This window comes from Cheilinus undulatus, linkage group 1 (genome assembly GCF_018320785.1).
Source record: "Cheilinus undulatus linkage group 1, ASM1832078v1, whole genome shotgun sequence".
Lineage (NCBI taxonomy): Eukaryota > Metazoa > Chordata > Actinopteri > Labriformes > Labridae > Cheilinus > Cheilinus undulatus.
The window spans coordinates 46804351-46818455 of record NC_054865.1 but is presented as its reverse complement, the minus strand read 5'-3'; the positions used below and the strand labels follow the sequence as shown (position 1 = coordinate 46818455).

At 41.9% G+C, this 14105-nt stretch overlaps 1 protein-coding gene across 5 annotated transcripts in view; it reads right to left on the bottom strand.

Moving 5' to 3' along the window:
- Nucleotides 1-11261, bottom strand: part of sema6dl (sema domain, transmembrane domain (TM), and cytoplasmic domain, (semaphorin) 6D, like) — a 32779-nt gene extending 21518 nt beyond the window's left edge. For 4 of the 5 annotated variants that reach the window (XM_041792386.1, XM_041792390.1, XM_041792388.1 and 1 more), the window contains exons 1-3: nt 11123-11261; nt 988-1159; nt 329-440 (exon numbers count right to left, since the gene is read on the bottom strand). In XM_041792386.1, coding sequence (XP_041648320.1) covers nt 329-440; nt 988-1111 — 236 coding nt within the window. In that variant the 5' untranslated portion in view covers nt 1112-1159; nt 11123-11261. Of the gene's footprint in view, nt 1-328; nt 441-987; nt 1160-10158; nt 10361-11122 lie in introns of those variants that run through there. The other variant, XM_041792387.1, reaches the window with a different exon arrangement.
- Nucleotides 11262-14105: the final 2844 nt, after the last annotated feature.

The following is a 14105-nucleotide window of genomic DNA, read 5'->3' as shown; positions in this document are numbered from 1 at the left end:
GGGAGTTTTATCCTGTGGATGTCCTGGTGATTTCCTGCTACAGTATTATTGCTGGTGGTCAGATTAATCCTACCACCCATAAATACCAAAAAGACATGTAAAGATGCCAAGAAACCCCTGACAGAGCGTCAGGCCGGCATGATAGATGCCTTTCAGGGATCAATACAGGGCCATATACATCAGCTGCAGGCTGAGGAGCCACAGATCCAATAACACTAAGAGCTTTTCTCCCCCTCTCTTATGCCACTGTTTACCTGCCAAGGAGCGAGCGAGTTTATCGGTGCGGGGGGATGTGTGAAAAGGAAAAAGACAGATAGAGACAGCTTACCTGCCAGCGATGAACAGTGTGTCCTGTATCTTGGTCATAAGCTGAAAGTCGAGGCGATGCTGTGACTCGTTGCCAGAGGGCCGGCCTCTGAACACAGGGTACCTCCGTGAAACTGTACAGACAGAACACACGCACACATGCTATTAATGGCAAACTCAATGTGGAAGCAGAAGATGCTCTCACACAGACAAACAGCACTCTTCTTCAGCTATATTTAACTCTCCCGTTGGAAATAAATGTGCTGTCTATATGCTTTAAATAAATCCCTCTGCAATTAAAGTAATGGTAGAGTGTAGGCGCTGGGTGTATATTCTGTACTCGTGTGTCATTGTGTTTGCACGTTAGATATTGTCTGCTTATGTCAGCATATCTCTGTTCTTCCTGTACATCACAGAGATGAAAATGAAATCCACTTAATGCTACAGCTGACTGTACAACAGATTGATTTTATTACAGTGGGAATGGCATGCTACTGTCCAAACTGCTGACACGACTAGAACCAGGACGCTGCTCCTGTTTGTCTGCTTCCACATGTGACTGGTAAAAAGTGCATTTCTAAGACAGCTGTTGACTCAAACAGTGACGTGGCAGCGATTGTGATATCACATCCACCGCCCTCCCCGTCTCTGCTGAGTTCATCTGCATTCTCGTATACTCACAGTGTGCGTCAACGACATCGAGGGGTTCGTTGTCCTCTGGGAAGCTGACTGCGAGGAGAGTGCGTGAGGCTGTCAGCAGCAGCAGCAGCAGCTCACTGAGCAGAAGCACAGCTCTCTGGCCCATGGCTGCTCACAGACGACACTTCCTGTTTCACACTAGTGGAGATGTTACCTGGAAACACACACAGAGAGGAATACATTTGTTTTGGCATGTAAAGTTTCCATCTTATATTCTAACTGCAGCTGCAAAGCGCAGCCTTTCAGTCCTGTGTGGAGACATTTCAGTGCTGCATTTCCTTTCCCTAGACAATTTCTGATACACAAACTTAAGTAGAAGGAAGCCAAGTTTACCCCTCTGATACTTTTATGATGGTATCAAAACCTGATTTACTCATTTTTGATGTCTTGCTAAACTTCCCACTCTTAAATAGTACCACTTTGTTTGTTCTCACATGACACTTTACCTCAAACTAGTTGATTTTTTGCTGGCTGTTTGGTTTTAGTGTCTGATGGTTGCATGCTTGCTGATACCTAACACCACTTTTCAGGCCACATTGGTGGAGATACTCTAGTTTTATGAACTAAATCCACACTGAAGATGTTGAAATTTTGTATTACATTGACACTTCTTGATAAAAATGTATTTCTACATGATATAATCTCCTGTGTTTTAATGAACAATAGTATAAAAAAGTGCCAAAGCCTGCAAGGATGCAAAGGAATATAAAAATGTCATGGACTTTGCTGAGTGCAGTGGAAAGTGTCAAGCAAGAAGACATTTTTAACCATGTTTCCCACTGGGCAACTCCCTAAAACAGATTGCATCTTGCTACTTACTGTATATTATGGATTTATGCCATTTTAACAGACAAAGAGTTCAAGTGCTGGCTAGCAAAGATGGCGACAACTTATCATTTAGTCTTCTTATCATGAACCCCCCTACAAAAAAACCTATCTGACAGCACACATTTTTGGTCTTTTATGCCTTTATTCATAGCGCAGGACAGTGGATAGAGTTAAAACAGGGATGAGAGAGTGGGGGAGAAACATGCCAAAAGTAGCCACAGCCTGGCCTTGAACCCAGGCCGTCTGTGTGCATGGGACATGCCCTAAACCACTGGGTCGTCTTCACCTCTAAACACACTTTTTTACTCCTCTCGTTAGTGCAGCAATGTATGAGGGTCACTCCAACAAAACAAAAAAAATAAACTATTGATATTGGAGAAGAAACTTGGCATCTTTAAGTTTAATAAGTCATACATTTACAACAGCTAAGACGTATAATTTTTGAGATGATTAAGTCAAAAACTAGATGATTACATCAATGAAATATTACACCAGATGAAACTGTTTTCCTTTCGTAAGTGCTGAAGTTGAAACCCTTATTAAATTTTGATTTTACTGGGATTAAGCAATAAGGAAGCATTGGGGATTTTAGACCAGAATCATCACATTATCCTCTGGATTTAGAATAGACTATCTGTAAACTAGGGATAACCACTGATTTCATTTTGGTTTCTTGTAAATTTACACCTCTATAGAACCTATTTATTTTCTTTATTTTAGTGTTGCCCCAATAAACCGTCGTACCTAAGCGCCTGTCTAAGGAAATATATGCATTTGCTCTGACACTTTTTGATAATGCTACTGTAGTTCATTAGAATAATGGAGACTGTATGAAACGACACAAATTTTGAGTAAATCGGGTTGAACTTTCTGACTTTAAACTTGAACATGTTAAGGTTTTTTTCTGAAAATATCCGACTTGTTAAACTCTTAGTTTGGTTTCTTGTACATTTCTGATTTTATAATCTCAAATAAGTCAAATTTTTCTCTCAATATTTCCTTGTTTTCTTGAAAATTAACAGATTTTCTATATTTTTAATGGTCCTAATATGCCCGTGTTTGAATGGCGACCAGTCTGGGGTGAACACTGCCTCTCGCCCAATGACAGCTGGGGTAGACTCCAGCCCCCGTGACTTCGAACAGGATAAGCAGGGTAGAAAATGGATGGATAATATGCTATCACGCCTCAAGCATCTCAAATCTCCCACTTTTTGATACTGTTGTTCATTAAAATAATGGAGCCTTTATCATGAAACAACACATTTCATCAAAAGTGTCAAGTACTCAAAATTTCAACAACAAAAGTGAGGATTTTGTTCATAAAGTTGGGGATTTTCTGCAATACTGCCTTAAAAGCTGAATCCTGTATCTGCAAATGTTTGCATGCGTCATGTGCAAATATTGACAACATTTAAGAAAAAACTCCACAGCAGTGTGCTAGATTTTCTTTGGTTATATATTACCCAATTTTGGATGCCTTTATTTCTATTTTCAACCATTCCTTCCAAACAGATAACTTTATGATTTGGTTTTAACCAGCATCATATTGACATTTAAAATTCTGGTATCATGAAGACCCTACTCCTCACAACTCCTACTAAACCTACCCACTTAAACACAGCCGTAAGGCAGACACAGAGCCCTCTTTCTGGCTTATTGATGACCGAGCTCTCAGTGGCAGTGCTTGGCGTTTCCCCTCCACCTCTCGCTGCATCTGCTGTCTAAGCGAAGGTCAGCCAACTGACCGGTGGGGCGTCTCGGTGTGTGTTGGATGCAGCGGAAGTCCGCTCTGCTAGGAGCGTGGCAGGCCTGCTGTCTCTGTACATCTGTGCTCTGATTGGTTAGTCTCTCCGGGGTCAGGCTCGACACTCATCAGCACATTGCAACATCATCACCATCAGTGGTGCGGCCCCCCTGCTCTGACATTAGCTGACTTCTATTGGCGCTTGGTTGGCCGTTACTGCTCTGGTCTATCCTTCAGAGACACGCTGGTTTATTGTAGAGCAGAGATTTACTCATCTTTGTGTTATGAGGGTCTACTTGTACATGTGTTTTGACATTCAGTTATTTTTAGTCTGATTGTTTGTTCTTTGTCTGCCTGTTGACATGATTCGCAGGAAACTCCATGTGTAATAATTTATGGTGGGAGTGGCGGGGTTTAGTGTGTACGTTAGCGCATGAAGGACTTCTTTAGAGACAGGCTGTGTCTGTGCATATTAATGATTGGTGTACATTCAAATATTTATAAGGCAAACAAATTATTCATGCAGGCAAAGCTTGAACGGATATAAACAATTTACTGGGAGACGTCACACAGGCAGAGGGATGGATTAGCTGGCAGCACATGCAGGGAGACACACACACACATGGCTGCACATACAGAGTCCCTCTTTCAAACGGTGTAATGCAAAGAGTGACGCATGTGCAGCACACACAAAAACACACACACACATGCAGTATTGACTCATTTTTCAATTAGCCCCTAAGCACACCTGCTCCAGTGCTGTCTCTGTGCCCCGCCTGCCAAGCCATTAGTGCCGTGATTGATCCACACAGGAAGCATGGCGGATTAGCAGCAGGCAGGGCAATCTATGTGCTTTAACATATCACTTTAGCCATGTGACAACTTCACAACTCACTTTCCTAACACACTTTTGTCTGCTCCCTTTTGTTTGAATTTATTGTTAAAGCTTGTGTGGGGAACTTTTGGTGTGGGTTCATTTTGGCGCCCTCCTGTGGACAGTCTCCACCCCTTTTGGCAGATCTTGGCCTGTACATGTTCAGTGTTATTAGCAAACAGTCTCATCTGCTGCCTTGTAACACATCTGAAAATCTGTGCAGTGGAGAAAGGCTGTTTCTGCACCATGATGTATACCACTTTGACTGAGACCTACCCAGCAGCAGCAGCAGCAACAGTTTATGGCAGTAAAAGTCACTGTATGCAAATAGTCGACCATTATGGTGATAGTCTAGTTTAAAAACCAATTCATTCTGTGTCTGCAATGCTTTAGAATAATGGCAAATGCTGCAGGAAAGGCACTGGACTATGTTTCTCTTTGCACTTGAATTTAAAATATCTGATGCAACTTATCTTTTCAGAATATTTCCAGCATTTTTTATTAATGTGTGCTTAGTCTGAAAAAAGTTTAACGCTGTCTTTTTCATGTCTTAGGAATGGTAGAAGAGCCTGAGACAAAATTCTCACTTTGTAGTAAATTTTTAATTTTTGGTAAGCTTTTGAAGCTCATTATAAGCATCAATATTTTGGGATTATTTTCTCCTCTCTTGTGATATCTGAGAAGCAACAAGGCGTACTGAATAAGGATCTGAATCAATTTTATTGGGCAAGTAAGCTTACGTAACAAGGAATTTGACTCAGGTTAGCTTTGCTCTCAATGTACAGGACTTCAACTTTAAATGTGAAAAATAAATAAATGGAAAAGTATAAAAAAGAAGGATTTATGGGACATGGTAAGACTATAAAACATGCAAGGATGGGGGCTAATTTACATGAAGTAGGTAAGATAACTTAAGATTAGGGATGCAAGGTATTGGATTTCTGCTAATATCCAATATGCCGATATTTACAGATTCATTTGAGCCAATACCGATATCAATGCTGATATTTAAATACGCCTTTCAGACAAGAAATTTCATTCCTTCTGGACACACTTTAAGGTTTGAGGATGACCAAGGAAAAAACATTAATCCTTAAAAAACAATTTAAAGTTCAAAGAATTAGGATAATAAAGAAAAAGACCTCAACCGACATAGGTCTGTTGGTTCAGCCTAAAACTCCACTAATTTATTAGTATATATGTGCAAAATGTACAGTCGATATGTGCTGACATATACAGGCAAAATATCAGCTGTAAATATCGGCAGAAATGTTGATATCTGCCGATTACCACTGTTTGCCTTTTCAAGCAAATATCGGCCGATACCAGACTGATAATATTGTGCATCCATACTTAAGATAGTTGATAAGTGCAGCCTTCTCAAAGCAAAGAATTATGGCTAATTGAGTAATTACTTGCAGCATTTGAACACGGTAAATATATTAAATAAGTAATTAGTATGGTAAATTGATGAATTAGGGCAAATGTGCATGTGAAGAGAGGCATTTTACCACAGAGAGCTTTCTTGAGGTGTTTGAGTAGATTAATTACTTGCAGCATTTCTATTTTTGGTAAATAAATTAACTACTGGGAATAAAAGTGGGGGAAGACATACACCAGACAGCACCAGGATTCAATCCTGTGACCAGTGCATCAAGGACTAAAGCCTCTGTATGTGGGTGTCTGACCTACCAGGTTGTCAAAACCAGCGCTCAAATGGCATTAGTATCATTTCACAGTTTTATAACCATCTGAAACAACTCTACCTTTGACTGCTACAATTGCACAAATGGTGGGAAATAAAGTGTCCATAGGTGTGTCAGCGAGGATATACATCATGAACGCGTCAGCCTTTTGTCACTGTATGTGGATTATATAACAGGCAGACTGGTTTCACTGCTTTAAAGCTTTTATTCACAAAGTGCTGAGCTTGTTTTCCAGACTCTTATAATCCAATTCTTGTCTGAACAGTAATTGCAAAGTGATTTGTCACTAAAAAGACTGGAAGTGCTGATGGAATCAGAGTAATTCTGCTGTGTTTTGGTCATCAATAGTGTGTAATCATGGTTGTTGAGTCCTCAGTGGGATACTGAGGCTTTTCAAAGAGCATTGTCATTATGATGGAGTAGAGCCGGCCCTGGACTGGATGACGCCTCATCTCAATTCATCCACTTAATAGTGAAATTACAGGATTGATGTATTGACCAAATAGAGCCTCCTCTTTATTAGGGCTCATATGTTGCTTTCTGTTATTTTAGGTACAAAAACAACAAAGCTGGAGCTGTCGCTCTACCCTAGATAAAAAATAAACTCCTGGTGACGATCTGTGCACACAGCTTTCCTGATCTTTACAAGCTGAACAACTGTCAGCATTTTAATCTAAAGAAGAAGTGATGGCAACGCTGCGCTCAGATAAACAGCAGTATTCCTTAAAAGCATCGCAGCTGTTTTCTTTTTACTACCTGCTTGAGACGCTCTCGCACCAAGAAAGGTGCTGTATTAAAAGCCGAGCAATAAATCGCTGAGTGTGTAGGAGAGGGCTGGGACGGAAATAGATACCAGACGCACAACAATACAAAAATACAGAGCTATGAAAGGTAAATAAACCAAGCTGCACATTTCAGTTCTATAGTGCTATCATACAGGCTGCAGAGTGAGCGTGGAGTCCAGACTTGACTGTGCTCACAGGTAAATCATTTCCCTGCTTGTCCAAGAGTCCTGCTCTATATCCCCTCTGCTGAACCACACATACACACGCCACTTCTTTCCCTGCCATTCTCCTTCACTTAACAATTCAGGGGAAAAACACTCCAAAAAGACTCAGGAGCCCTGCTCTGATCTCCCATGATTCCTTGCATGGTAATAGCCACACTGCACTGCAGAGGCGAAGGCTTTCCTTTAAAACTTTTAATGTAAAACAGAAACAAAAGACATCCAGAGGTCAGCGATCTAAAATTACTTCCCAATCTCTGGTGAGGCCCAGCGTGTTTTCTATTGACTATTCCTTTGCGCTCTCTGGTTCCTGCCCTCCAGTCTGTGCGTGTACATGCACATATAGGCCTCAACAAGCCTAGAGACGCTGGGCTTGTCACGCAACTCAGTGCCATTCAGCCTTGCCTCACTCTACCTCTGTTATTACAGGCTTTTCAATGTCCTACAACCACGCACTTTCCCTGCTGATGTTGTTGGCTCAGGCCCATGGTGTTAAACATGGAGAGGGGGGAGGGGGGCTTGCTGGATTTGCTATTTCTACTGATGGTAGGTTTTAGGGGTCTACAGCCCCAATTCTGGTGGTTACAGCTGAAGATTTAGTGTTCCAAGCATATAATGACAGATTAACACATATTTTTCTCTTAGCTGTGCTTTTACTGGCACATGTCCGCGGTAACTTCTGCTCTGCTGCTGCGCTGAATGGATGTGTTGTTGCACGGAGGTCCTATTGGGAGGAAAAGGAGGCTAATAAAAGAGGATGGCAAACAACAGCGGTGCGTGAGGTTTCCTAAGTTGTGTTTGAATGTGAAGGGTGGATGTAATCCCAACACAACAATGAATGCTGCTGGAGGCTGCTCGACTTGTCATCTTGATCCGTACTGAGCTGCAACAGCACAAGAAATCTGATACAGAGGGGTCCAGTTTCAGATATTTTGACCTGTGCATTTTGTTTATGAACGTCTGCGTGCGCAACTGTCGGTCCAAAAGCGGACCTGGACTCTGAGAAAGTAATCAAGATGCAGCCACACAGGAAAGTGAGTCAGCCTGATGATTAGAGCAGCCACACAGGCCCAGAAATGATTACTACTCCCTTTCCCACTCCAATAATAACCGCTACCCCTCACCGTGTGCTATTTACCCAAGGATCACTTCAGGGGAGGCCTGGTTGGACTTGTTGCTTCAAGAGATTTGGCAGAAGGAGAGCCCTGTGCCACCCTAAACCGTGCTTCCCTCCCTTTCGTGTCTACCTTGGCGAGAGGAGCAGGAGGAGGAGTGAAACAGGAGAAAGGCTGTTCTCAGCAGTAGTCCTGCTATAGAGGAGCACAAAGGGGGTTGAGCTGCAGGTGTGACCGTGCAACAAAAGGGGCTTTGGGCAAGTCAACACAATAGAGCCCCACCCCCGTTTAGTGGACCTTAGTTAGCCGGAGCCATTCTGGGGCTCCTAAAAGGGGGTTCAAAGCAGACTGTACAAACATGTTGACTCCAAATGCTACACATGGAGGTACAACTTTTATCACCTCGCCAATTTAGCGAAGGACAACCTGATTTCCGTGCAGTGGTTTAGGGTAACCATAAGGCTGTAGGGTTTAATGGCGGCTGTTCCGGGGTTACGGCAGGCTGTAGAGGAGGTTAACGGTGATCGTTCTGGTCGCTGAGTTGTGACCCCCACGCCCAGTGAGGCGGAGTGAAACACAGCGGCCAGCTGTGCTGTCAGCAAACCCTGATGTTCAACCTGGCCAGAGAGTGGTGCTCGAGCCAACGTCAAATTTAGACTTCTTGGTTGGTTTCTGTAGTTTTGTAGCTTTTCCAGAACCCAAGACTGGAGATTTTTAAGGATCCAGTTTGCTGGTTTAAGAATAGCACCACTGAAATTTAGACAAACTACTGTTAAATGAGCTCCATTTTCAGACTTAATTTAGCACATCAGCCCAAATGTGAAAGCTCAAAATTCACTCTCTTGGTCGCTTTTTCTTCATCTGCCATTTACTTAATTGTGCTACTTCAATGAGACACAGAGGAACAGCTCTCTAACCTTTTGCACTTACTCGCCTCTTTTTGTAGCAAATGAACCATACTGATTCTCTCCCTCTGTCTTCATTCTTCCTCCCTTCTATTCTCTGGTAATTTTTCAAGTTTTGCAGTGGGATCTTCTTCTTCTCTGCTGCGCACACAATCCCCCTGCAGCAGCCCGGGCTCTGACGCTTGCATTGTGCGGACCGGGGCGTAAAGGCATTCAAGTTTTATCCGTGCTAAATCTTTTCAGAGCTCTTTAGCCCACATGTGGGACTCGTACAAAAGACAACAAAGACGCGGGGGACAGTTGTAGAGTGACAACAGTGATGGGGCTGCCGTTTAAACTGCCTCCACAGCACTCGGTGCATGCACGCGGGGCTGGGTTCTCTTGTGCAGCACTGCTTAAAAGCTTCACGAGCGTTTAACCAATTTATTATCCAATATAAAACTATATTAATGCCATTTGGAGAACTGTAACTACATTTAAGTCATCAAAGAGAAAGCGGTGAACAATGGTTTGAGTCAAACTAACCGTCCTGACTCGCGTTCAATTGTTTAATACTGTGTTTGCTAGCATGGTCCGTCCAGTCATGTGTGCACGTTAGCTTTGTTTTAGTAGCCACAATGTAAGAAAATACGTCATAGGCAATTCAATACAACTTCGAACAATAAAAATAATAGATATTGTCTTAATTGGCTCCAGTTAGCTTTAAACTCGACAAAATATGTCTGCTAGTGTTAAGAAATTGTCATGCTCTGGTTTCGCTGTCTTACTATAAATTACCATACTGCTTAAAATGTGTGTTTTATTTTGAAATCTTCCAACTTAGTTCTTAACATAGGTTCTGCTCAAGTGGCATTCCTGGTAGTGAAGAGACAAGCAGTGATATGCCCAATAAAGACAGTTTTCACCTTTAAAATACGGCACAAAGCGCATCCTATAATTCACTTATCACTGATTAAAATCACCGAGAATACCTACCTTAAGTATCCGAATTCACTCATGAATGGACCAATCCGACTGTTTGTCATATCCCTTTGGTAATCCATTTAAGAGAAAACACCCAGAATGTAATATTCCTCTCATTTAAAGCTCCATCCGGACCCCACTTTTCCCTTTTTCATCCAGTTGCGCACGGATTTGAGCTCCGCTCGCCACATCCGAGCATTCAGCCTGCCTGCTCTGTGTCCGTCCCCGGGCCCCTGCGCTCTGATGACTGATCTTCAAAGCTGTGCCACGACCACACAGCCCCCTCCCTCTCATACTGCGATACACCAGCCCCTTCCACTACTATTAACTTTGCAAAGCAGAGGGAAAAGGCATAAACATTAACGACGCGCGTTTCGTACTACGCCGCGCTCACGTTAAATCATTGATTTAACGCTGATTTAACATAATAGAGGGCGTGTGGAGGGACGAGGAGCATGATATGGCACATATCCACCTGAGTAAAAAATATCTATATGAAACGGAACTCTGCCTTTTATTCCTAACGTATGACTAACTCAATCTTAACTTTTAGTTAAATTGATTGGATTGGTGCGCAGATGTTGAAGCTAATAAAGCAGATTTTTTGACAGCTTCGTTTGGAGGTAAAGTGCCTCACAAAGAAAGAAGCGAGTAAACAGTTTACATTTGCTTCAGCCTCTGCTCCGCTGCTTTCCAAGTGTTGGAAATTCGCTTTGGAGCAGATCGGTCAGATAAACGCTGCCCGCGCTAAAGGCAATGAATGAGGAGCAAAACGGATTGAAGCATGAGTAAAAATAGTCCCGACTTGAACTATTTCTGTCCTGCAACCACCAGTTTTGCAGAGCAGCATAGCTCCGTGATGTGCAAAAATATTTAGTATCCCAGCAAAGACTTCTCTCCTCTCTAGTTTTCCCCTCGACTTTCACTGCGTAACGCTGCGCAACAAAGTAAATCCACACATCGGCAAGAAACTCACCTCATCTGAATTTCTTATTTTGTATCCTTTCGTGTTGCTGTAATCCTCAAAAAAGAATACCGTGCGCGTCGTAGTGAATCAACTTCTCCTGGCTGAGAGAAAAACAAACTAATGCACGGCAAATGGTGTAATTCGACCCGTGCTAAGTCAATCCATCCACAGAGAGAGACCCGCAGCCTACCAATAAGCAGCGCTCTCTCTCCAGTCCCTCCCCCCACCATCCATCTCTCCTCAGTTTGGTTTGGGCTCCGGCTCTGCTTTGCTCTGGCTTCCTTCCTTTCTTTCCAAGAGCTCGGAGAGAGAAAGAGAGAGAGAGAGGGAGAGAAAAAGCGACCCCCTCCCTTCTAGTTCTCCTCCTGTGTGACCCCGTATTGCCCCCCTCCTTCTGTTAAACCCCCCCATCCCCCAGCTCCAAGTCAGCAGAGTGCCTAGTTAAAATCATTTCAGCTGGGCTGTGACTGCTTTGTAAAACTCAGCTTTGGAAATGTTTGGATTTTAGGAGGTTGCAGGAAAACAACAAGGTTCCTTCTATGTTAAAACGTGCATTTGTTGCTCGTACAAATCAAGAAAATGAAAAATAATGAAGAAAAAGTTTTGAATTCTGACAACTAGATCCAAAAGAACATGATTTTGTAGATTCTTGTGATTTCATGATGTTAGATGCGTAACAAAACACTCAAGTAACCTCTTTGGGGCTACTTTAGTATTTAATGTTGATGGGGTGGTAGGGCTGTCAAAAGACTAATTTTTAAAAAGTCATTAATCTCTGATTTTTTGCAATTAATTGCAATTACTGCAATTGCAGTTAACTTTACACTTAAAACTGTTTTTGTGTTATCTATGTTTTTAATCTGTTTTTTAAATGACAATGGAGCAGTGGTGGACTTATTTAACATCACTATGGCTGCAGGGAGATAATGTGGTGGCGGCTAAGAGGGACATGATCATTGCGATTTTAAGACATTAGTGCACAAATGTGGACTTTAATTAATTAATTACAATTAATGAGACTAATATTAACAGCCCTAGTGAAAAAAGAGTATGTAAAACAGAGGGCAAAAAATGACAAGAGAGCAAATGGGCACCAGTTTGGCTTGGTTGGTGGAGTGGGCCAAAACAGACTGGTTGCAGACCGTACATTTCCAACATTACAACAGAGCAGTGAAAAAGGTGAGCGATCTAATCCAGGATTAAATTACGTATCAACCCACGTTAGATGTAGTTACGTGAATGATGGCTTGCTTCATCTGTTAGAGCTTTAGTAACATCGCTACGCTAGCTATGTAGTATCCGTTACTTCTAAGTGACAATAGCTAAATTAGATTTAGCAACATGAGCTTAAGCAAACAAGGCAAAAGCTAACTTAGCTTCTTATCTTACGTAGCTTCTTTGTGAGCTTAGCTTTAGCTATGTAGCATTTTTATCTACATAGCTATGCTATCAACATAGCTATGCTACCTATGTAGCTTTGTTATCTACTTAGCTAAGTTATCTACATAGCTATGCTATGTAACTGTTATCTAAATTGCTATGAAATCTACATAGCAATGCTATCTATGTAGCTGTTATCTATGTAGCTTTGTTATCAATGTCGCTATGATACCTACTTTATCTGTTACTGTTATCTACGTTGCTATGCTATTCATGCATCTATGTTATCTATGTAGCTAAGTTATCTATGTAGCATAAGCAGCTAACAGTGCTACATATGCTTTGTGAGAATGCTTTTGAAGAAGATCAGCTCTTTTCCTGTAAGCAGAATGATTATTCAGATTTATTAGATTCCTTTTTTTTTTTTTTTTTTTTTTTTTTTTTGCAGGTCACATTTTTAACTTAACTGCTGGTATCCTAACTAATCCTAATTTAACCCTTACCCTAATGCTAAATCCTGAGAAGTAAAATTTTTCTGTTGTTTTTCTGTTAGGACTGAGACAGCGTCTCACATGAACAGTCAGTGAGAGGGGCCATCAGAGGCTGCGTTCATGCTGCAGTTAAAAGTGAACCATATTTTATTTTTTTTGGCCCACATGTGACTTGTATCTGAGTGTTTTTTTTTTTTTTTTTCTGGCAGTGTGGACAGTACAATTCACATTGAATCTTACCTTTTCATATCAGATTCAGGCCACTTTTACACGTGTTTCTTAATCAGATATGTAGCTGATCTTTGAACTGCAGTTTAACAGCCAAACAAAATCTTTCAATATTTTGATTTTATCTGAGAAAAGATCAGAATTGAGCAGTAGGGCCTACAGTGTGAACGTAGACAGACATATAAGGTCATCAGACCCCTCTCAAGTTGGCGCCCATGTATAGAAGCTGTAGAGCCCAATGCACTGGTCCCAGGACTGATTCCCGGTCCTGTTCGGTGCTGTTTGGTGCATGTCCTCCCCTACTCTCTCTCCCTATGTCTCCTGTCTATCTTCAGCTGTCTGATCCGAATTGAGGCAGAAACCCCCCAAAGTCATCTTTGAAAAATCTGGCAAATGCAAACATTTTCAAATTCTTAATCAAAAGATGAAAAATAACCCTAGTCTTTTATGACAACAAACAGTGTTAGCCCTAAAGGAAGTATCTCAGCCTTTCTTTATCCCTCCTTTGTTTGAAGAGGCTCCATGCATAGGCATTAGGCATTCTACATGTGTAAGTAAACATCATTGTAAAGACATGTTCTCGTATGCATGTGAACTCAAAGTCGTCATCGAACGTGTCAGGTCATTCCAGCCAGGTTGGCCGAGCCCAACAATAGAGCCCATTTGCACCCCATTAGAGAGGCAGGTTAGCAGATGTGTGAGAATCTCTCCCACATGAGCACACACACACTCTTGACAGCCCCCATTATTAGCTGCGAAAGTGGGATCTGCATCTCAATACTTGCACAGGAAACACTAGTTTGCACTGCTGATCTGCCTGATCCCTGTTTGGCAATTCTTGCTTGTCTTTGTCTCCACTCGTCCCCCTTTTCCCTCCTATTTTCCAATCGCTA